The 22789-nt window shown below is 46.0% G+C and overlaps 1 protein-coding gene across 2 annotated transcripts in view; it reads right to left on the bottom strand.

Moving 5' to 3' along the window:
- anos1 (anosmin 1) overlaps positions 1 to 22789 on the bottom strand; it is a 211744-nt gene that overhangs the window by 39908 nt on the left and 149047 nt on the right. For both annotated transcript variants that reach the window (XM_078222865.1, XM_078222864.1), the window contains exons 5-6: positions 7950 to 8134; positions 3597 to 3726 (exon numbers count right to left, since the gene is read on the bottom strand). In XM_078222865.1, coding sequence (XP_078078991.1) covers positions 3597 to 3726; positions 7950 to 8134 — 315 coding nt within the window. The remainder of the gene's footprint in view (positions 1 to 3596; positions 3727 to 7949; positions 8135 to 22789) is intronic.

Here is a 22789-nt window from a genome sequence, read left to right as displayed (position 1 = left end):
CCAATGGCTCTCTGCTTGAGATGAGTGGGGGGGAAGGGGGGTCTGCTGCCACTCTATGTGTGATCAGCCGAGGGGAAGGGGGGGTCTGCTGCCATTCTGCCTGAGATCAGTGGGGGGGAAGGGGGGTCTGCTGCCACTCTACCTGTGATCAATGAGGGGGGAGAGGGGTTTTGCTGCCACTCTGCCTGAGATTAGTGGGGGGAAGGGGGGTCCACTGCCACTCTGCCTGAGATCAGTGCGGGGGGAAGGGGGTTCCGCTGCCACTCTGCCTGAGATCAGTGGGGGGGGAAGAAGAGTCTGCTGCCACTCTGCCAGAGATCAATGGGGGCAAGGGGTGTCCGCTGCCACTCTGCCTGAGATCAGTCAGGGGCAAGGGGGGGAGGGGCCTGTGATCGGTCTGGGTGGCAGAGGGGGTGGGGCAGTAATATTGTGGGGGTCGGGCAATGCCTGTGGGGGCCATAGGGAGGCGTTATCCGGCCCGGGAAGGATGTGGCAGGGGAGTAGCATTCTATCATTTTTTTTTCTGCACATGCGCAGTTGGAGGCGCCGATCGGAGCTGCAGGATTTCGGGTGGGTTCAGCTCCACCCACAGGCTTGTGCAGCGCGATTCGGAAATTGCTGATATTTTTACAGGCAGGGTGCGTATGGGGGCGCTTCAGAACGAGTCTAAAAGTCGGATCTGAAACACTCCCAGTTTCAAGTCCGCCCAGCACTTAGAATCAAAATGGTAAAATAGGGCCCCTTGTGTCCCACTCTGAACAATCTATCCGAGCAGCCCTCCAGTCAACACTGACAACCATAAGCATAGCATGAGATACAAATGAGTTTATCATTTGCTCCCCCCATTATTCCAAATCCATCACAAATAACTCCGAACATTTCCCACTGATGTGGAACTGGCACAAATCTGGTGGAGACATCTCAGCTGACAGCTCTGAACTTTACAACGCCTTCCAAACAGCCTGGGAGAAGTTGCTCCTTTTAACAATAACACAGAAGTTTTATAGAAGGCAAAAAAAAAGAGAAAACATTTTTTAAAAAACTGGAAATGGCAGATGAAATCAAGACGTTAAAAGCTTTTGGACGAACAGCAAAGTGGCCTGCTGCCAGAATATTCTGGAAATGAAAGGTCTGCCCAGTAAGAAGGCTAAAGCCTGTAAGTCCCTCTCTCTAATCTCTGATTACGCGTGACTGTTGTGCTTCACACAGGTATCTCATCCAAGTCATTTATCACAGCCTCTTTCCACACATCTCCCCCAAATCACAGACATTACTTCAGCTCTCCACTGCTGGAAACTCCGTCCTTTTCTATTAGAACAGAAGTCATATAAAAATAGAATATGGGGAGGGTGGGACCCAGGTTCAATTCCGGCTAGGGCGACTATGTGGAGTTTGCACGTTCTCCCCGTGTCTGCGTGGGTTTCCTCCGGGTGCTCCACACTCCAAAGATGTGCAGGTTGGGCGGATTGGCCATGCTAAATTGCCCCTTAGTGTCCCAAGATGTGTAGGTTTGGGGGAATTAGCGGGGTAAATATGTGGGGTTACAGGGAAACGGCCTGGGTGGGATGCTCTGTCGGTACGGACTCGATGGGCCGAATGGCCTCCTTTTGCACGGTAGGGATTCTATGCAGTGTATGAATTAAGGGTTCACTCCCACACAAATAAACCTGGCTCCTATTTTCCACCTCTGTGGTGAAAGTCCTGCCCCAGTAATTGCCTACGAGGCCAGATAAAGCGTGTATTAAAGATGTTTTATTCTACATTATTTTAAAGGGTTAACATTTGGTAACCCTGAGTACTTGTTTGAGTTTCACATTTCATGGACTGAAAATGTTGCAAAAGCGCAGAACCGGAGACTCGCGAAGCTTTCTGGACTTTTGCAATCTGAAGGTTAATGTTTAACAGTGCCATCCATAAAGAAAGTAATGAGATCAAGTGCTTTTCATTGTATGGTGTAGATTTACCCAGGATTATGAGCAGAGTTGAAAAGAATGCTTAATTCTGACTTGACTACGAACGATATCCGCCACAGAAACCACAAGTTATTTCAAGCACTTAACTAAATCTGGGAAAATCCAACCCTGTTTCAAAGCTACTTTCTCAGGGGGCTAATGAAATTCAGCATGTCCGCTATGCCTCTCATCAATTTTTACAGATGTACCATAGGAGGCATCCTTTCCGGGTTGTATCACAGCTTGGTATGGCTCCTGTTCTGACCAACTTCACAAGAAACTATAAAAAGTTGTGAACCTAGTCCAGCCCATCACGCAAACCAGCCTCCCATCCATTGACTCCATCTACACTTCCCACTGCCTCGGAAAAGCAGCCAGCATAATCAATGACTCCACGCACCCGGGACATACTCTCTTCCACCTTCTTCCGTCGGGAAAAAGATACAAAAAAGTCTGAGAACACGTACCAACCGACTCAAGAACTGCTTCCATCACTCTTTTGAATGGGCCTACCTCATATTAAGCTGATCTTTCTCCATGCCCTAGCTATGGCTATAACACTGTGGGCGGAATTTTACCGTCACGTCCGCCTCGGAATCAGGGTGGGTGTGGTTCGCAGAACAGAATTCTCTGTTGGCCTTGGGCGGGATTTTACAAGCCTTGCCCAAATGAGGTCGTAAAATACCGGCATATATTCTGCACCCTCTGCTTTCCTCCTCCCTACGTACTCTATGTGGTGAACCATCGTTGGTTCCCACCAGGTAGTACTGAGCCAGGGTCTGGCCAGTACTATGAGTCTGTATATATGTTGCTGTTGGGGTTAGGGTTGGGTTGTTCTACTTGTTACTGTTGGGTTTAGGGTTGGGCTGTTCTACCTGTATTATAGTTATTATGGTACATCCCAGTCGGGCTCCGCCTCCTGGGAGAGGTATAAAGGTCACTGCTCTGTCTGGGACCCCTCAGTCTGGGATCGTGTACTATATATGGTAGCTTCATTGTAATAGTAAATAAAAGCCTTTATTTCCTTGAGCATCTCTAGCCTCGTGAGTTATATCGCGCATCACTCTATGATGTGGCAATGCCGGCGTTGGACTGGGGTAGGCATAATAAGAAGTCTCACAACAGTCCAACAGGTTTATTTGGTAGCACGAGCTTTCGAAGCACTGCCCCTTCATGGCCTCAAATTCTAAACCAAAACAGGTTATCTTTTACAAGCTGTGGCCTTACTGTTTAAGTCGTCACACTCGCTGTGTTCTCACTCCTCATTAATTACTATTTGCAAAATACAAATTTATTTGACAACACACACTTCGGAAAATCTGGGAGAATCCTAACAAAAGAACATACTATCAAATCACCAGCTTAGATTCTAAGGGGCAGCGCTCCGAAAGCTCGTGCTACCAAATAAACCTGTTGGACTTTAACCTGGTGGTGTGAGACTTCTTACTATGTACTCTATGAATGGCATACTTTGTTTGTATAGCGCGCAAGAAACAATACTTTTCACTGTATCCCAATACATGTGACAATAATAGATCAAATGTAAAAAAAAATTTAAAAAGGGGAGGGAGCAAAAAAGACAAGGGCAATTCTTATCCTTGGCCAGACTCGAGGCTGGAGTAACATGTGAAGGGTAGCACAAACCTTTTGAGGAGCGGAAATGTTTGCTGGGAGCAGTGAATCCTCTTGTGCCATGTACATTAATAGCAGCGACTCGAAACTGATACCACCGACTGGGACGGATGTCAGGCAGCTGAAGCCGTTCTTCTGTGGTCTGGTGGCATAGAAATCAAATCAGTGCCAACACAAAATACATGAATCTGTGCTTGAAGCAGGTTTGTGGGCACAACATCTAAACCTTGTCTCAAATATTGAATGTGTCTGGTAAGTGACGCTGAGTTCTAGCACTCCTCAACATAGACTCAACTTGTAATTTTTTTTTTGCTTACTCTATTTAAGGTGCGTATATTGCAGTACGGGCCCACAAGCGTCGAGAACTTCCCAAAAATCCCACCATATCATATCACCAGCTTGGTATTGAGGATCAACAGACTAATGGATAATGTGGGGCATTGTACCCAAGACTTACTTTATCCTCACTCAACATTCAAACTCTTTCAAGTGTCGCTTGCCATTGATCAAATACAAAACATAGAAACATAGAAACTGGAAGCAGGAGTAGGCCATTCGGCCCTTTGAGCCTGCTCCGCCATTTATTTTGGTCTTGGTTGATCAGCAAATTCAATATCCTGATCCTGCCTTTCCCCCATAAACCTTGATTCCTTTAGCCCCAAGAGCGATATCTCATTTCTTCTTGAAATCGCACATCGTTTTGGCCTCAATGACTTTCTGTGGTAGTGAATTCCACACATTCACTGCTCTCTGGGTGAAGAAATTTCTCCTCACCTCAGTCCTAAAAAGGTTTACCCCTTATCCTCAAACTAGTTCTGGATTCCCCCACCATCTGGAACATTCTTTCTGAATCTAGCCTGTCAAATCCTGTTAGAATTTTACTGCCCCGCCCACCACGGGAATCGGAACGGGCAAGGGGTGGACAATGGAAAGATCCATTGACCTTGGGCGGGATTTTACGGTTTTGGGACGAGTGAGGCCGTAAATTCCCGCCCTATAAATTTCTATAAGATCTCCTGTCACTCTTCTAAACTGCAATGAATATAATCCTAACTGACTCGGTCACTCCTCATTTGACAGAACAGCTATAAACTTTTGCTTAGACCATTTAAACAGCGCCGTCAGCACCAACATGACTGAGATAAACAATCTCAGTAATGAACTAAATTCAGGCTCAGGGAGGGTACGCAACCACAGCACCATTGAGAGAACCTCTGTTTTTGATACTGCATTATTAGGGCGGCACGGTAGCACAGTGGTTAGCACTGGTGCTTCACAGCTCCAGGGTCCTGGGTTCGATGCTCAGGTCACTGTCTGTGTGGAGTTTGCACATTCTCCTCGTGTCTGCGTGGGTTTCCTCCGGGTGCTCCGGTTTCCTCCCACAGTCCAAAGATGTGCGGGTTAGGTTAATTGGCCAGGTTAAAAAAATTGCTCCTTAGAGTCCTGGGATGCGTAGGTTAGAGGGATTAGCGGGTAAAATATGTGGAGGTAGGGCCTGGGTGGGATTGTGGTCGGTGCAGACTCGATGGGCCGAATGGCCTCCTTCTGCACTGTAGGATTTCTATGATAATGCCAAGCTGTGAAAGACTAAATGGAATGAAAAGTCAATTTAAGATTTTTGCCTGCACTAATAAGAGCAACGAGCCTCCCCTGTGAATGTCAGTGTTTGAAGATGAGTTGCCTCTCACCCCTGTATGTCCCTGTGTTTCTCTACCTTTCATCCCCTGGACACTTAGTGAAACAGAGATGGACAGCATCAGCAGCAGCTACTCAAACCTGCCCACAGTTAAAGCAAGGCCGTCAAAGGCTGGAAAATCATTTTATTTAAAAAGATCCACTTTTAACTCAGTGAGTTGCTGATAATATATTCAAGCATTGGCCAATGAAGGAAGTGGCCAGAATCATAGAATCCCCACAGTGCAGAAGGAGGCCATCAAGTCTGCACTGACCACACTCCCAGGCCCTATCCCCATAACCTCACGTATTTACACTAGCTAGTCCCCCCTGACAGTAAGGGGCAATTTAGCATGGCCAATCCACCTAATCTTTGGACTATAGGAGGAAACCGGAGCACCCGGAGGAAACCCACGCAGACACGGGGAGAACGTGCAAACTCTACACAGTATGTTCCAGTCTGGAGTCTAGTTTGATGATGGGTGTGGAAGAGTGATGAGTGATTTCGGCTGGTGGGGCGGAAAAGCAGGGTGACTAACCGTACCCGATCTTGCACTGCTCAGCTCATTAAATATGCACCTGTGAGGAGCTCACCGATTCTCATGGTGGGGCCAGGCAGAGAATCGCTGACCCTGCCATTATCTCCTGGGGTCAAAGGTCAGGGTGCCACATTTAAAGGGCGCCAGGCCAGCCTGGACTGTCTCATACACAGGCTGGCAAGTCCAGACACTCGCCACAGAGGACAATGCAGCGGCAACTCACCGATAATCATGGAAGAAGTTTACCTCACCAAGTACACGCTAATTAATGTGCAGTGATAAAAGTGAACGTTCTAATTTCTCGCTGGGGAGGGGGGGGGGGTGGGGGATCTTATTTTGGAGGGCCATTCCAGAGGACCTTTTAATGAGCGTGCGTGACATGCCAAGCTTATCCCACCGTCGGGAAACCGATCTTTAGCCTCCCGCCAAAGTAAGATCCCCCGCCCACCAAGCTTCCCACGGCTGGAGACATTATTCTGCTAAATTCAGAAGCTGCAATTTCTCAAAGCTTGCTGGCATGAGCTCGCTAGAAGTAGACAATGCTGTCAGTGTCGCGCTAGTGTGAATCTTTGTATGTAATGATACTCTGCAGTTTAAAATAGAAATCATTGACAATCCCATCGGGAATGTTTACAATCGGTAAGCTGATTACAGTCATTAAATTACATGTTGAGGTAAACAGCACACCTTCCAAATAGCTATCTACTAATCGTTTCTCAGCTGCTCTTAGCTTAACACAGTTTGCTGATCCCCAAAGCTCGAGGAAAAAGTGCTCTATCTTACAGTCAGCTGAATCATGTATTCAGAGTGTCTGTTTGCTGTTCAGCATTTTTCACCCCAGAGGGTGGTGGGAGTCTGGAATGCGCTGCCTGAGAGGGTGTTAGAGGCAGCAAGCCTCACAGTGGCACAGTGGTTAGCACTGCTGCCTCACAGCACTAGAGACCCTGATTCAATTCCCAGCTCTGGTGACTGTCCGTGTGGAATCTGCATGTTGTCCCCGTGTCTGCGTGGGTTTCCTCCGGGTGCTCCAGTTTCCCCCCACAATCCAAAAGATGTGCTGGTTAGGTACACGGGCCATGCAAAATTCTCCCTCAGTGTATCCGAACAGGTGCCGGAGTGTGGCGACTAGGGGACTTTGTACTGTAACTTCATTGCAATGTTAATGTAACTACTTGTGACACTAATAAATTAACTTTACTTACTTTAAAAAGCGCATGGATGCGCATTTAAAATGTCACAACATTCAAGGCTAGGGACCAAATGCTGGAAAGTGGGATGAGTGTAGATTTAGTGTGGTTTTGTTGGTGCAGATTCAATGGGCCGAAGGGCCTATTCTGTACCATATGACTCTATGGCCACAATTTTCTGGCCATGTCACGCCTAGATACAGAGAAACCATCTCCTGTAGTGGGAGAATTTGTAATAGACAGTAATAACATAGCCTAAAATAAGATCAATGCTATTTTGCAGTATCTTTTTCAAATAAAGGGTATTGGAGATCAGGAACACACTCACCCAAAATGCTGCGGATACTTGGTGAACTGAAGAAGACTAAGGAAATTTGGCATGTCAGCTCCAACTCTCACCAACTTTCACAGATGCACCATAGAAAGCATTCTTTCTGGTTGTATCACAGCTTGGTATGGCTCCTGCTCTGCCCAAGACCGCAAGGAACTACAAAAGGTCGTGAATGTAGCCCAATCCATCACGCAAACCAGCCTCCCATCCATTGACTTTGTCTACACTTCCCACGGCCTTGGAAAAGCAGCCGGCATAATTAAGGACCCCACGCATCCAGACATACTCTCTTCCACCTTTTTCCATTGGGAAAACGATACAAAAGTCTGAGGTCACATACCAACCGACTCAAGAACTGCTTCTTCCCTGCTGCTATCAGAGTTTTGAATGGACCTACCTCGCATTAAGCTGATCTTTCTCTACACCCTAGCTATGACTGTAACACTACATTCTGCACTCTCTCCTTTCCTTCTCTATGAACGGTATGCTTTGTCTGTATAGCGCCCAAGAAAAAATACTTTTCACTGTATACTAATACATGTGACAATAACAAATCAAATCAAATATTCAAGCTGTGTTTGTTATTTGAGCGTGATTTGAAAAACGAACAAGTGGTTTGCTTCTGATTACTGACCTGTGCTACAGTTTGCCAGTTGGAAGCTTCATCTTCACTCGGGTGGATGCCATAGTTCCATCTTCGCTGCACTACATAGATAACTGGCTCCACAGAAATGTTAAACTTTGATGACCATTTGATCTCCAGGTTTCCAGTTTGTAACTCTGTAAAACTCAGCTCCTTCCTGGGTTTCAGTGGGACACCTGCATCAGAGGGTACAATAGGAGGTCATCAGTAGATTAGCTAAAGAACACAGGGGCGGCATGGTGGCACAGTGATTAGCACTGCTGCCTCACAGCGCCAGGGACCTGGGTTCAATTCCCAGCTTGGATCACTGTCTGTGCGGAGTCTGCATGTTCTCCCTGTGTCTCGTGGATTTTCTCTGGGCGCTCCGGTTTCCTTCCACAGTCCAAAGATGTGCAGGCTAGGTGGATAGGGTCAGGGGGGCCAGCTAGGGCAAATACATGGGATTATGGGGATAGGGCTTGGGTGGGATTGTGGTCGGTGCAGACTCGATGGGCCGAATGGCCTCCTTCTGCACTGTAGGGATTCTATGAATTCAGGAGCATATAAAAAGGGAGACATAGGCCTCGATTTTCACTGAGTTGGATGACTCAGGAGCTCCTCAAAGAAGGCAAGCAGCTCCCAATTCCTGGATTCCCCACTCCATTCCCGGGGGCTGTCTGATTTTCAGGAGTGCCTTTAAAGGGTGCAGGCTGGTTCCTGTCAAAAGTCAGCATCCGGCACTCCTGGCCTGGTGTGGCCTGCTCCAACGCAGAGATAGGCATGTCCTACTCCTCCGCAATTTTCATGGAATCGGGCTAGGTTCTTAAAGAGTTCTGGTTCATGGCGCTCGGAGGAATCCTGAACCATTGTAAAATTGACAGCAAAGATCAGAGAACCCGAACAGTCAATCAAACAATGTTTTCACTGGGGCGCAGCTGTTTCAACAAGCTTAATGGATGCCTGGGGCTCTTATTATGCATGCTTGGCTGAGAGCCCAGAGAACATTGGAATATTCAAACACCCTCACCCCAGAGAAAACAAAATTTCATGTGTTTACACAACTTTATGTAGTTTCAAGGGTTTGTGGTTTTTGTTGCCATATTCTAAAAGGTCTGAATGATAGACACATTTATTAGCTTTGAGTGAAATGATATATTTTTCAACAGAGGAAAATGTTGTGGACGAATTATCTTCCTTCAAAGCTTTTTTTTAACATATCCTGCTTTTACTATATGGTTCATTGTTTCTAGGAAACCTACAGTGGATCGGAAGTGCCATAACGTGGTATGGGGACATGAGAGTCCACAGGAGATAGGCGGAAGGGCAGAGCTTGGCATAATGGGCAAGAGGGACCCCAAAGTGGGTGTGGGAGGCATGAGGTGGAATGGAAAGGGCAAGAGGAGTGTTTGGAGGGTGAGGGGGTTGGAGGGGTAAGGACTGGAAGACCCTTGTGATTTAATTTTAACCTGGAAGAAATCCCAAAGCACCAAGGTGGTCCTTTTAACCAGCCCACCTCCATACCCGGCAGCCCCTGTGGTGGTCTCCAAAGGTTCCAATCCGGGCCACGCCCGGCAATGCCGGCGATTTCTCCGAGGCAGGCAGGCTGAGTCGGGGAATTTCCCAACTTCTTCTATCAACCTTAAGGATGAAAATCCAGGTCACGGACATAATAAATGGACATATACATATAAAAAAAAACAAGAAATAGACATTCGGAGAGTATTGTGATCTGCATTGTTTTTATAGCTGAGCTTCTCAAACACTTTTCCTCAGGGGTGACGCTACTCAAGAACTAAGTGGAGGATTAAATGTGACGTAAAATATTTACTCTTTTTTTCTTACACACACAAATGTACCCTAAAAAACTCATTCAAGCCCATTCAGATGCATAATAAAAACACCACTAAGTAGGCAAATGAAAAATATCTCTAAGAATACTGTTGTGTTACTGTATTTAAGAAGCACAGCAACATGCATTTATATTGCAGCTTTCACATAACAAATATTCTGAGGTATACTCTACATATCCAAGCAGCAGAAGAATTGAGCAATAGCATGTCCAAATATTGAACAGACTGGCAAGCGGCTCTGGACTCAATGGTGTATCTGGTACATAGGCCTCACAGTCAGAAAAATCCACATCACCACATTCAGTATCATCACCACATGAAACTCATACCTCTGCCCAGGGACACACAGATCAGGAGGCAGAAGGTAACTTCCTTCTCACAGATGTGAAAAAGAACACAGATGGTGTGTGAGGGAGGACTGGATGCTGCTGAGCAAAGCCACTGCGTTGCTATAGGCCCCAGTGCATCACTTCACGCTTCAGGACACACAGTTAAATGCGGAATGAAGAATATGTCAGAACCAGGAAAGTACACCACAGTTTTTTGACTCCTTGCAGGCAGTGAGGCAAATGTTTGCTCAACTGTGGTGTGAAACAGTCATATGGTAACGGTTGTGCTTTCATTTCTCACCTTTCTTTTCTCGAAGCTACGCGTTGGGCAACTCTTCCTCTTGCTGAGCACAACTTGTCATTGTTTATCTTCTAGAAACATGGATATGTTTCTTCCAATTACTCTGTTGTACTGCAATGCAATTTTTCTAATGTTCTTTGGGAGTATTTTAGTGCACTCACTTCTGAATGATGTCCCTGCCCTCTGAAATCTGCGAGTTGTAAGCAATTTGTTCGGGCTGGTGGAGAATTGCAGAGCAATGCCATAATTCTTAACTCAAGTGAATAACTCGGAGGAGTTAACAATCCTGGAATAATTTCCAAGCAAGTAAGTGGACAATTCACAACGCCCTTAAAATATGGGGGTTGCAGTCAATCTCTGTAACTCGCCGTTAATGACTTTGGGATAGTCACATACCATCTGGATGTTCATTAACTGAGGATTGCCATGGAATGTCACACAAGCACAAGGAGGTAAGGTCACAAGCTTGTGGTCAATCATGAATGTGCTGTAAGAGCCACATCAATAGTCTCTCCTGTTGCTGCTGAACAATTTTAATATATTCACCAAGTTTTATTCATAGCTATGTTAATATTACTCTGTGGTTGGAGGTATGCCCGCAAGAGATACAACAGTCCACTTATGGCTCCCCTGCTGCACTTTGCTTCCTTCACACCTTGCTCCTTGAATGATGTTAAGGAACTGCTCTAATTGTAGAGAGATTGCGCACTGGTGGTAAATTAATTCTTATAGTCTCCTCTGACTTTCCTACCTACTGATTTCTTTCATCATCCTTTCATGGGATACGGGTGCCACTGGCAATGCCAACATTTGTTGCCCATCCCTAATTGCCCTTGAATTGAGTGGCTTGCTAGCCCAGCTGAGAGGGCCGTTAAGAGTCCATCACATTGGTGTGGATCTGGAGTAAACACGTAGACCAGACCAGGTAAGGATGGAGGATTTCCTTCACATTAGTGAACCAGAATGACTTTTACAACAATTGACGATTGTTTTATGGTCACCATCAGAATAATTCTGATTTCTTAAATTGATTTTGAATTCCATCCTCTGCTGTGGTGGGATTCAAATCCGGATCTCTGGAATACTCGGTACCCTGGGTCTCTGGTATGCTAATCCGGTGTCAGTATCACGACGCCACCATTTCCCCAAGGCTGCCACTTACCTTCAGTCTCACCTTCTCCTCCAATATAACCAATAAAATGGCATTTGGTAATGCATTTATAATGCTGTGTGGTCTGACAAACAGCTGAGCTATCTTAGCATCCATTCTGCCCCATCGCCACTGACTCTGTCCATTGAATCATAGAATCCCTACTGTGCAGAGGAGGCCATTTGGCTCATCGAGTCTGCAGTGATTCTCTGACAGAGTATCTTACTTGGGCCCTCTCCCCCACCCTCTCCCCATTACCTCACACATTTCCCATGGCTAATCCATCTTGGGACACTACGGGGTAATTTAGCATGACCAATCCATCTGACCTACACATCTTTGGACTGTGGGAGGAAACTGGTTGAGGCAGTTACATTAGCCACATTTAAGACTTATCTTGATAGACATATGAACAAATGGGGAATCGAGGGATATATGCCGTTGGCTAGATAGATAAACGTGATTGGTGCAGGCTTGGAGGACCAAAGGGCCTGTTCCTGTGCTGTACTGTTCTTTGTTCTTTGGAGTACCGGAGGAAAACCAAGCAAACTCTGGGAGAAAGTGCAGACTCTGCACAGACAGTCACCCAAGGAATTGAAAGCAGGTCCCTGACGCTGTGAGGCAGCAATGCTAACCACCATTTTTTTGCCTCAACAAGATTTGGACTGAAAGGCCAAGTGTGGTAATATTTTGCCTTCAATTGATACTCAAGGAACCAAAGAAATAATGATCCCAGAGTCTGTGCACTGAATTGTGTTTATCTGGTTTGGTCTCCAGAGGAATTTTCAGAATTGTCAGCAGCAGTGGACAAACATGAATGAGTATTTAGTCTAAACCTCGAACACGGAATAAGTTCACTCCATTTGTCACAGTATGTCAGAATGTAACAGGTGACAAATTTGTATTGGATGTAATGTGACCAATGGCAACAAGATGTAAGGGTCAGCTGACCCAGTAAACCATGGAACCAATTACAGAATGATGTAACAGTCAGCTGACCAGCTGATTCAGTATAAATAAGAACCTGTGTGGAATTGTGTGGAGTTTGGACTGGCCCAGGGTGAGGCCCCATGTTTGGAGTAATGAAGCTTCTTTGTTCAACCCTTTCTTTGATTTATAAATTGGAGTAAAGTTTTGTTATATTTCATTATCTGCATTTGATGAGTTCCTTCTGAGGAAGCACAGTAAGCTCAGGTGGGCAGTAGTGTAGTGATAATAGTAATCCAGGCTATTGCTCCAGAGACTTAGGGTGGGATTTTCCAGCTGCACTCACCCCAAGGCCGGAAAATCCTGCCCAAGATCAATGGACCTTTGTATGATCAATGTCCCGCCCGCTTCAATTCCCATGGCAGGCGGGATGGGAAAATTCTGCCCTTAGTCTCATTAATAATGATCAGATTGTTGTAAAGATTGTCTTGACCTGGAAGATTAACTCCTTTTTTCACTCCATGGATGCTGACAGACCAGCTGAGTATTTCCAGCACTATCTGTTTTTCTTTCAGATTTTCAGCATCCGCAGTCTTTTGCTTTTGTGTTGCGCTGTGTTATTTTGTCACAAAATGAAACCCATCCGGTTCACTAACATCCTTCGGGAAGGAAATCTACTACCCTTATCCGGTATAACCTACAGAGCCACAGCATTATGGTTGATGCTGAACTGCCCCCCGAAATGGCCCGAGCAAGCCACTCAGCTGTAGGTAGCCCATCACTATCTGCTAGAAGGCAATTAGGGATGGGTAATAAATGCTGTGTTGCCGGGCAGCTCCCACCTCCCAAGAGCAAATAAAAAAGTAAGTTGCACCCTTATAGTAAAAGTAAAACCATGCATGAAGATGGCACAGTGGTTAGCACTGCTGCCTCACAGTGCCAGGGACCCGGGATCAATTTCAGCCTTGGGTCTGTGTGGAGTTTGCACGTTCTTCCCATGTCTGTGTGGGTTTCCTCCGGGTGCTCCGGTTTCCTCCCACAGTCCAAAGATGTCCGGGTTACATTGATTGGCCATGCTAAATTGACCCTAGTGTCAGGGGGATTAGCACCATAAATATGAGGGATTATGGGAATAGGGCCTGTGTGAGAATGTGGTCAGTGCAGACTCGATGGGCCGAATGGCCTCCTTCTGCACTGGAGGGTTTCTACGATTCTAAGGTATAAGAACCCTGAAAGAATAGGCCAATATTCCTCCTGAACAAATATTGAACATACAAGTAGCTAAGTGTGGGGTTAATAATTCACAGAAGGAGATATAGCTTCAAATTCTGACTCATCGTAGTTTACTTTTATTGTCTGTGACAGACGCTCACATTCAGTTCACTTACAATTATAAACAGTACTTCAAGCAACCTCACTGCCTAAAGGTGATTTTTATCATGTTAACCTTCCTGTCAACCTGAATCATAGCCTTCAAATTTAATTGTGACGTGCAATGAAGCTGCAATTTACATGTGAAAGTACAGTTCTTCTGTTTTGTTTTAATTAGAATTTGTTAGTTCTTTCACTGGAGGTAATCTAAAATCTCTCCTGTACGTAATATAATGCCTCTCCTCTATGTAAGAGAACATCTCTCCTCTATGTAACTGTAAGAAGTCTCACAACACCAGGTTAAACTCCAACAGATTTATTTGGAATCACAAGCTTTCGGAGCGCTGCTCCTTCATCAGGTGAGTGTTCCGAAAGCTTGTGATTCCAAATAAACCTGTTGGACTTCAACCTGGTGTTGTGAGACTACTTACTGTGCCCACCCCAGTCCAACGCCGGCATCTCCACATCATGGCTACCACCATATTTAACTGTGACCAGACATTCTTTGGGGTCGCAAGGAGTACAAAACCATTGCCTAGCTCATCAGTTCCATGAACTGCGACCTGCAACTAAAACACAACTGTGATTATTTGTTCAAAGAACAAAGAAAATTACAGCACAGGAACAGGCCCTTCGGCCCTCCAAGCCTGCACCGACCATGCGGCCCGACTGAACTAAAACCCCCTATCCTTCCAGAGACCATATCCCTCCTTTCCCATCCTATTCATGTATTTGTCCAGACGCCCCTTAAAAGTCACTATCGTATCCGCTTCCACTACCTCCCCTGGCAGCGAGTTCCGGGCACCCACCACCCTCTGTCTAAAAAAACTTGCCTCGTACATCTCTTTTAAATCATGCCCCTTACATCTTAAACCCATGCCCCCTAGTAATTGACTCTTCCACCCTGGGAAAAGGCTTCTGACTATCCACTCTGTCCATGCCCCTCATGATCTTTCGACTTCTATCAGGTCGTCCCTCAACCTCCGTCGTTCCAGTGAGAACAATCCAAGTTTCTCCAACCTCTCCTCATAGCTAATGCCCTCCATGTCAGGCAACATCCTGGTGAATCTTTTCTGTACCCTCTCCAAAGCCTTCACCTCCTTTTGGTAGTGTGGCGACCAGAATTGAACACTATATTCCAAGTGCGGCCTAACTTTGCTTTATAGAATATAAAGCTTCAACGTGACTTGCCAATTTTTAAACTCAATGCCCCGGCCGATGAAGGCAAGCATGCCATATGCCTTCTTGACTACCTTTTCCACCTGCGTTACCACTTTCAGTGACCTGTGTACCTGGACGCCCGGATCCCTCTGCCTGTCAATACTCAATACTCAATACTCTGATGGGTTCTGCCATTTACTGTATATTTCCCCTCTGTATTAGACCTTCCAAAATGCATTACCTCACATTTGTCCGGATTAAACTCCATCTGCCATCTCTCCGCCCAAGTCTCCAACCGATCTATATCCTGCCGTATCCGCAAATCCACCAACCTTTGTGTCGTCCGCAAACTTACTAATCAAACCAGTTACATTTTCCTCCAAATCATTTACATGTATTACAAACAGCAAAAGTCCCAGCACTGATCCCTGAGGAACGCCACTTGTCACAGCCCTCCATTCAGAAACACACCCTTCTACTGCTATCCTCTGTTTTCTGTGACCGAGTTAGTTCTGTATCCACCTTGCCAGTTCACCTCTGATCCCATGCGACTTCACCTTCTGCACCAGTCTGCCATGGGGGACCTTGTCAAAGGCCTTACTGAAGTCCAGGTAGACAACATCCACTGCCCTACCCTCATCGATCATCTTCATCACTTCCTCAAAAAACTCAATCAAGTTAGTGAGACACGACCCCCACTTCACAAAACCATGTTGCCTCTCACTAATATGTCCACTTATTTCCAAGTGGGAGTAAATCCTGTCTCGAAGAATCCTCTCCAATAATTCCCCGACCACTGACGTAAGGCTCACCAGCCTGTAATTACCTGGATTATTCTTGCTACCCTTCTTAAACAAAGGAACAACATTGGCTATTCTCCAATCCTCTGGGACCTCCCCTGTAGCCAGTGAGGATACAAAGCTTTCTCTCAAGTCCCCAGCAATTTCCTCCCTTGCCTCTCTCAGTATTCTGGGTATATCCCATCAGGCCCTGGGGATTTGTCTACCTTAATGTTTCTCAAGAACCCCAATACCTCCTCCTTTTTGATCTCAACATGACTCAAACTATCTACACACCCTTTCCCAGATTTATCATCCACCAAGTCCTTCTCTTTGGTGAATACTGACGCAAAGTACTCATTTACTCAGTACTCATTTAAGTACTGGCACGGTGGCACAGTGGTTAGCACTGCTGCCTCACAGTGCCAGAGACATGGGTTCGATTCCCGGCTTGGGTCACTGTCTGTGTGGAGTTTGCACGTTCTCCCCGTGTCTGCCTGGGTTTCCTCTGGGTGCTCCGGTTTCCTCGCACAGTCTGAAAGACATGCTAGTTAGGTGCACTGACCCGAACAGGTGCCGACATGTGACGACTAGGGGAATTTCACAGTAACTTCATTGTAGTGTTAATGTAAGCCTTACTTGTGACTAATAAATAAACTATAAATAAAATTTAATACCTCGCTCATTTCCTCTGGCTCCATGCATAGATTCCCTCCCCTGTCAACCCTCTCCCTGGCTACCCTCTTGCTCTTTATATATGTATAAAAAGCCTTGGGATTTTCCTTAATCCTGCTGGCCAATGATTTTTCATGACCCCTTTTAGCCCTCCTTAATCTTTGCTTAAGTTTCGTTTTACTTTCCTTGTATTCCACACTTGCTTCGTGTGTTCCCAGCCTCCTAGCCTTGACAAATGCTTCCTTTTCCTCTTTGACTATGCTCACAGTATCTCTCGTTATCCAAGGTTCCCAAAACTTGCCATACTTATCCTTCAGCCTTACAGGAATGTGCCGGTCCTGAATCCCTATCAACTTACACTTGAAAGCCTCCCACATGCCAGATGTTGATTTGCCCTCAAACATCTGCCCCTAATCTACATTCTTCAGTTCCTGCTTAATATTGTTGTAATTCGTCTTCCCCCAATTTAGCACCTTCATTTGAGGACTACACTTATCTTTATCCATCAGTACCTTAAAGCTTACTGAATTGTGGTCACTGTTCCCAAACTGCTCCCCGACTGAAACATCGACCACCTGGCGGGGCTCATTCCCCAATACCAGGTCCAGTATGGCCCCTTCCCGAGTTGGACTATCTACATTCTGTTTCAAGAAGCCCTCCTGGATGCTCCTTACAAACTCTGTCCCATCCACGCCCCTAGAACTAAGTGAGTCCCAATCAATATGGAGGAAGTTAAAATCTCCATCACAACAACCCTGTTACTTTTACACCGTGCCAAAATTTGCCTGCATATCTGCTCCTCTATATCCCGCTGGCAGTTGGGTGGCCGATAGTAAACCCCCAACATTGTGACTATGCCCATCCTATTCCTGAGCTCTACCTATATTGCCTCGCTGTATGAGTCCTCCGAGGTGTCCTCCCGCAGCACAGCTGTGATATTCTCCTTAACCAGTAGTGCAACGCCCCCATCCCTTTTACATCCCCCTCTATCCCGCCTGAAACATCTGTATCCTGGGACGTTAAGCTGCCAATCCTGTCCTTCCCTTTACCAAGTCTCTGTAATGGCAACAACATCATAGTTCCAAGTACTAATCCAAGCTCTAAGTTCATCTGCCTTACCTATTACACTTCCTGCATTGAAACAAGTGCACTTCAGTCCAGCAGACCCTCTTTGATTTGCAACCACACCTGCCTGCTCTTCCTCTGAGACTTACTGGCCCTACTCTCTGGTTCCCCTTCAGTTAAATCACCTTTGCTTTGGTTCCCCCCCCCCCCTCTCGTGTGTCACCAGCAAACCTCCCGGCCAGAATATCTATGCCTTTCCAGTTTAGATGCAATCCGTCCTTCTTGACAGGTCCCACTTGCCCCAGAAGAGATCCCAATGGTCCAGATATCTAAAACCCTCCCTCCTACACCAACTGTTTAGCCACGTGTTGAGCTTTACTATCTTCCCATTTTATGCCTCTTGGCATGTGGCACAGGGAGTAATCCTGAGATTACAATCCTAGAGGTCCTGCTTTTTAACTCTCTACCTAACTCCCTAAACTGCTGCTGCAGGACCTCATCACTCTTCCTACCTATGTCATTAGTACCAATATTTACCACGACCTCTGGCTGTTCACCCTCTCCCCTCAGAATGCTTTCTGCCCGTTCAGAGACATCCTGGACCCTGGCACTAGGGAGGCGGCAAACCATCTTGGAGTTTCTTTCACGTCAACAGAAGCGCCTATCTGCACCCCTAATTGTGAAGTCCCCTATAACTATTGCTCTAGTGCTCTTTGTCCCTCCCTGCTTAAATTGCCAGCAATTTCCTGACCAAGAATGATATGAGCTCCAAGACAGACTTGGCCTCAGTGCCCTCTGGACTGGAAATGATGGTTAAAAAGGGAATGAAGAAGGGCAACTTATGCTGGAACAATAGGTAGGTGGGTAATTAACCATCATCAACCAAGGTCCGTTGGCACTTCTTTCCATTGGAGATGCAATTTGTTATATAGCTTGAGGCTATATAACTGTGTATCGAGTGTGGGCCAAGCTAAGATGGCAGGTCACCATAAACTATCAGAGCAGCGATGTTGAATGAATATTTTTCCTCAGTGCGTCCGGGCCTCAGGAGAAGATTGAACAGCCACAAAAAGACAAATATTTAAGTGGAAGCTGCATTCGAAGAACTAATGGGACGAACAGCTGCAGCTTTACAGAACCTTAGTTAGGCCGCACTTGGAATATAGTGTTCAATTCTGGTCGCCACACTACCAGAAGGATGTGGAGGCTTTGGAGAGGGTACAGGAAAGATTCACCAGGATGTTGTTTGGTATGGAGGGCATTAGCTATGAGGAGAGGTTGGAGAAACTTGGTTTGTTCTCACTGGAGCGACGGAGGTTGAGGGGAGACCTGATAGAAGTCGACAAGATTACGAGAGGCATGGACAGAGTGGATAGTCAGAAGCTTTTTCCCAGGATGGAAGAGTCAATTACGAGGGGGCACAGGTTTAAGGTGCGAGGGGCAAGGTTTAAAGGAGATGTACGAGGCAAGCTGTTTATACAGAGGGTGGTGGGTGCCTGGAACCCGCTGCCGGGGGAGATAGTGGAAGGAAGCAGACACGATGGTGACTTTTAAGGGGCGTCTGGGCAAATACATGAATACGATGAGAATAGAGGGATATGGTCTCCGGAGGGATAGAGGGTTTTAGTTTAGACAGGCAGCATGGTAGCGCAGGCTTGGAGGGCCAAAGGGCCTGCTCCTGTGCTGTAAATTTCTTTGTTGTTTGTTCTAGCATTAGAAGAGCCACCACTGCCATATTGTATGCATCTCAGGAGAATGAAAGTGGATCAAATTGTGGGGGCACTAACCATAATTTTCCAAAGATAATTGCAAATGGGAAACTCAATATCCTGACCCCATCTGGTCACCTTCCACAGTGGCACAGTGGTTAGCACTACTGCCTCACAGTGTCAGGGACCTGGGTTCAATTCCGCCCTTGGGCAACTGTCTGTGTGGAGTTTGTACCGCCTGCGTGGGTTTCATCCGGGTGCTCCCGTTTCCTCCTACACTCCAAAAATGTGCAGGTTAAGTGGACTGGCCATGCTAAATTGCCCCTTAGCATCCCAAAATGTGTGGATTAGGTGGATTAGCCCTGGGAAATGTGTGGGGTTGCAGGGATAGGTTGGGGGACAGGGTGTGAGTAAGATACGGTGTCGATGGGCCAAACGGCCTCTTCTGCACTGCAGGGATGCTATGATTTTCCTGCGACCAGGATTCTTGTTAACAACCCATGTGGCAGGATGCAAATTGAAGCATTTAAGGAGGCAACTGAGAGACATTTTGCATCTGTAATGGCTACTTGCTAACAGTGGATGAGTCACACACGGCATATGGAACACAGCAGCTTAAAACAGGTGAGTGCACAGCAGGAAGTCACTGAGGCCTGAAAAACCTGAAGTCAGAGAGAGGGAAGTGCTTGAAACACCAGGAGCAGGTCATTGAGACTGAGGTTAATTGTATTATTCTTGGTCAGGAAATTGCTGGCAATTCCTGCAAGAGACTTCCCCAACTCCATGAGGCCGAGGAACTGCCTGTGGTCCCTTCCATTTTCTTCAGAAGTAGCTCTTCCCAGTCGCCAGAGCACGAACCTCTGCACAGCCACTGTGAAAGCTGCCAGTATCCCTTTCAATCCTGCATGGTCAATCGCAACCCTGACTGCTGCCTCATTGCGCCAGGGACCCGGGTTCGATTCCCAGCTTGGGTCACTGTCTGTGCGAAGTCTACACATTCTCCCCCTGTCTGTGTGGGTTTCCTCCGGGTGCTCCGGTTTCCTCCCACAGTGCGAAAGACGTGCTGGTTAGGTGCTAAATTCTCCCTCAGTGTACCCGAACAGGCACCAGAGTGTGGCAACGAGGGGATTTTCACAGTAACTTCATTGCAGTGTTAATGTAAGCCTACTTGTGACACTAATAACTGATTTCTCTTCCCTACCCACCATCCACAATTGACAGTGATCCCAGAGGGAGATTCCCAATTGGATGGCTTCCAGAAAGTTCAACTGGAAGGCCCGCTACCCGCTTGTCCATATTCCTGACCTGGAAATCACCCCTCCGTCCATGCAGAAACTAAAGATCCTGCTCCTGGAATCCCTTATGCCCAAATGTACAATCAGCACTGGTATGATCGAGAGCACGGATTCTGAAAATTCCTGCCTGGATTCCATAATATGGTTGAAATAATTGAATGCTTAGTAACAGTGTGCACGGTTCTAAATTAGCAAACAACTCCACAGTTTGCTTCAGTAATGCTCAAAAATATACCTTTTAGAGCTGAGCAGGATTTAACAGGGCATAACTCATTGCAAGGTATTCTTTTATAGATAGATATGGGACTTGGGTCTGATGTAACTCTGTGCGAGATTTAAATGGGTTCAAAAGATTGTCAGCAGAGCAAAGTGGTGAAGAGATAGTTAAAATGTTAAGGGTCAGAACCTGAGTCGGAGATTTGTTGGATTAACAGGGCACTCAGAAATAGAAGCAGCTTTAATCACTCCAAATAAAAGCAAATGACTGCGGATGCTGGAATCTGAAACCAAAAGAGAAAATGCTGGAAAATCTCAGCAGGTCTGGCAGCATCTGTAAGGAGAGAAAAGGGTTGACGTTTCGAGTCCAGATGACTCTAAAGGGTACAGAAGCTGCCAGACCTGCTGAGATTTTCCAGCATTTTCTCTTTTAATCAGTCCAAAGATGTGTGGGTTAGGTTGATTGGCCACACTAAATTGCCCCTTAGTGTCAGGGGATTATGGGGGGAGGGTTACGGGGATAGGGCCTGGGTGGGATAGTTGTCGGTTCAGGTTCAATGGGCCAAATACTCTTCTTCTGCACTGTTGGGATTCTATGATTCTATGATTAATGACAAATTGATCAAGACTTTGGAAGGCACACACTGCAGCATTCCCTTGTTTGCGATAAACACCATGGAAATGTGAGTTGTTGTTGACTCAAGACATTATAGGGCTAGGGTTCATTTAGTGCCAGACTGATAAGTAGAAGAACAAGCATCAGAACACTGCTAATGGCAAGCTCTGAATTTACTGAAGATGGTCGTTCAATAGCACGGGAAATTAGGATCCAATTTTGTTTGACTTATCGTTCAAACATTCTGCCGTTACCAAGGTTAGCAGGTGTACTTAGCAACGTGATAGATATTTTTAACCGCCGGAGAATCAGCTAACATCAATCTGTAGGAGTCAGATGTGGAAAGGCATGGATTTTAATGAGATAAATGGTAAATGTCACATCATTTATTGCTTAATACTGTCCTATTTTATTTTTGGAAATCTTGTTACATCGTCATCTTAATTTATTTCCATGACGCACTCAACATCTTGATTCAGAAGGGAACACTGTTTTGTTAGTGTCTTCATAAAAATATTCTTGAAGATGTGTGGGTAGAATCCCAGCAGCATTTTAGTCTCATCAGTGGGATTTCAGACAAGGTCACTTCCAAGTTTTCATTGGGGTGCAAACGTCTCCAGGCTGCAGTGTAACTCTGTAGCACTTCAAACATGATTTACTTCTTCAATTTCCACAGCAAATGGCCCAGGACAATTTTAAATATCAACTATAATGTAGGGAGCAATGCGGCACAGTGGTTAGCACTGCTGCCTCACAGTGCCAGGGACCCGGGTTCAATTCCGGCCCTGGGTCACTCACTGTCTGTGTGGAGTTTGCACGTTCTATCTGTGTCTGCATGGGTTTCCTCCCACACTCCAAAGGTGTGCAGGTTAGGTGCATTGGCCATGCAAAATTGCTCCTAAGTGTGTAAATTAGGCAGATTAGTGGGACAAATATGTGGGGGTACAGAGATAGTCAGTGCAGACTCGATGTCCTCCTTCTGCACTGTTGGGATTCTATGACCATAACAAAAACCCAACTAAAAATAACATCTGCTTTGACTTTCTGGGGTTTTATAGAATACATATTAAAATCTTCACCATAGACACAGACAGTATGAAGCAAGTAGAAAGCCTAATAATAGATACCATTTTCATTCTTTGAATTTCATACATGACAACACTATAATTTCCAGCTCTATTGGGCTCTGTATCACCTCTCCCTTTGCTTCAAAGAGCATCCCAGTCCTATGATAAATGCAAAATACTGCGGATGATCTGACGAAGGGTCATCTGGACTCGAAACGTTGGCTCCGCTCTCTCTCCAGATGCCGTCAGACCTGCTGAGATTTTCCAGCATTTTTCTGTTTCTGTTTCAGCATCCCAGTCCTGCCCACCCTGAGACCAGTAAGAAGTCTCACAACACCTGA

The sequence above is a fragment of the Mustelus asterias genome, chromosome 10 (assembly GCF_964213995.1).
Source record: "Mustelus asterias chromosome 10, sMusAst1.hap1.1, whole genome shotgun sequence".
Lineage (NCBI taxonomy): Eukaryota > Metazoa > Chordata > Chondrichthyes > Carcharhiniformes > Triakidae > Mustelus > Mustelus asterias.
This window is presented reverse-complemented; position numbering and strand designations above follow the sequence as displayed.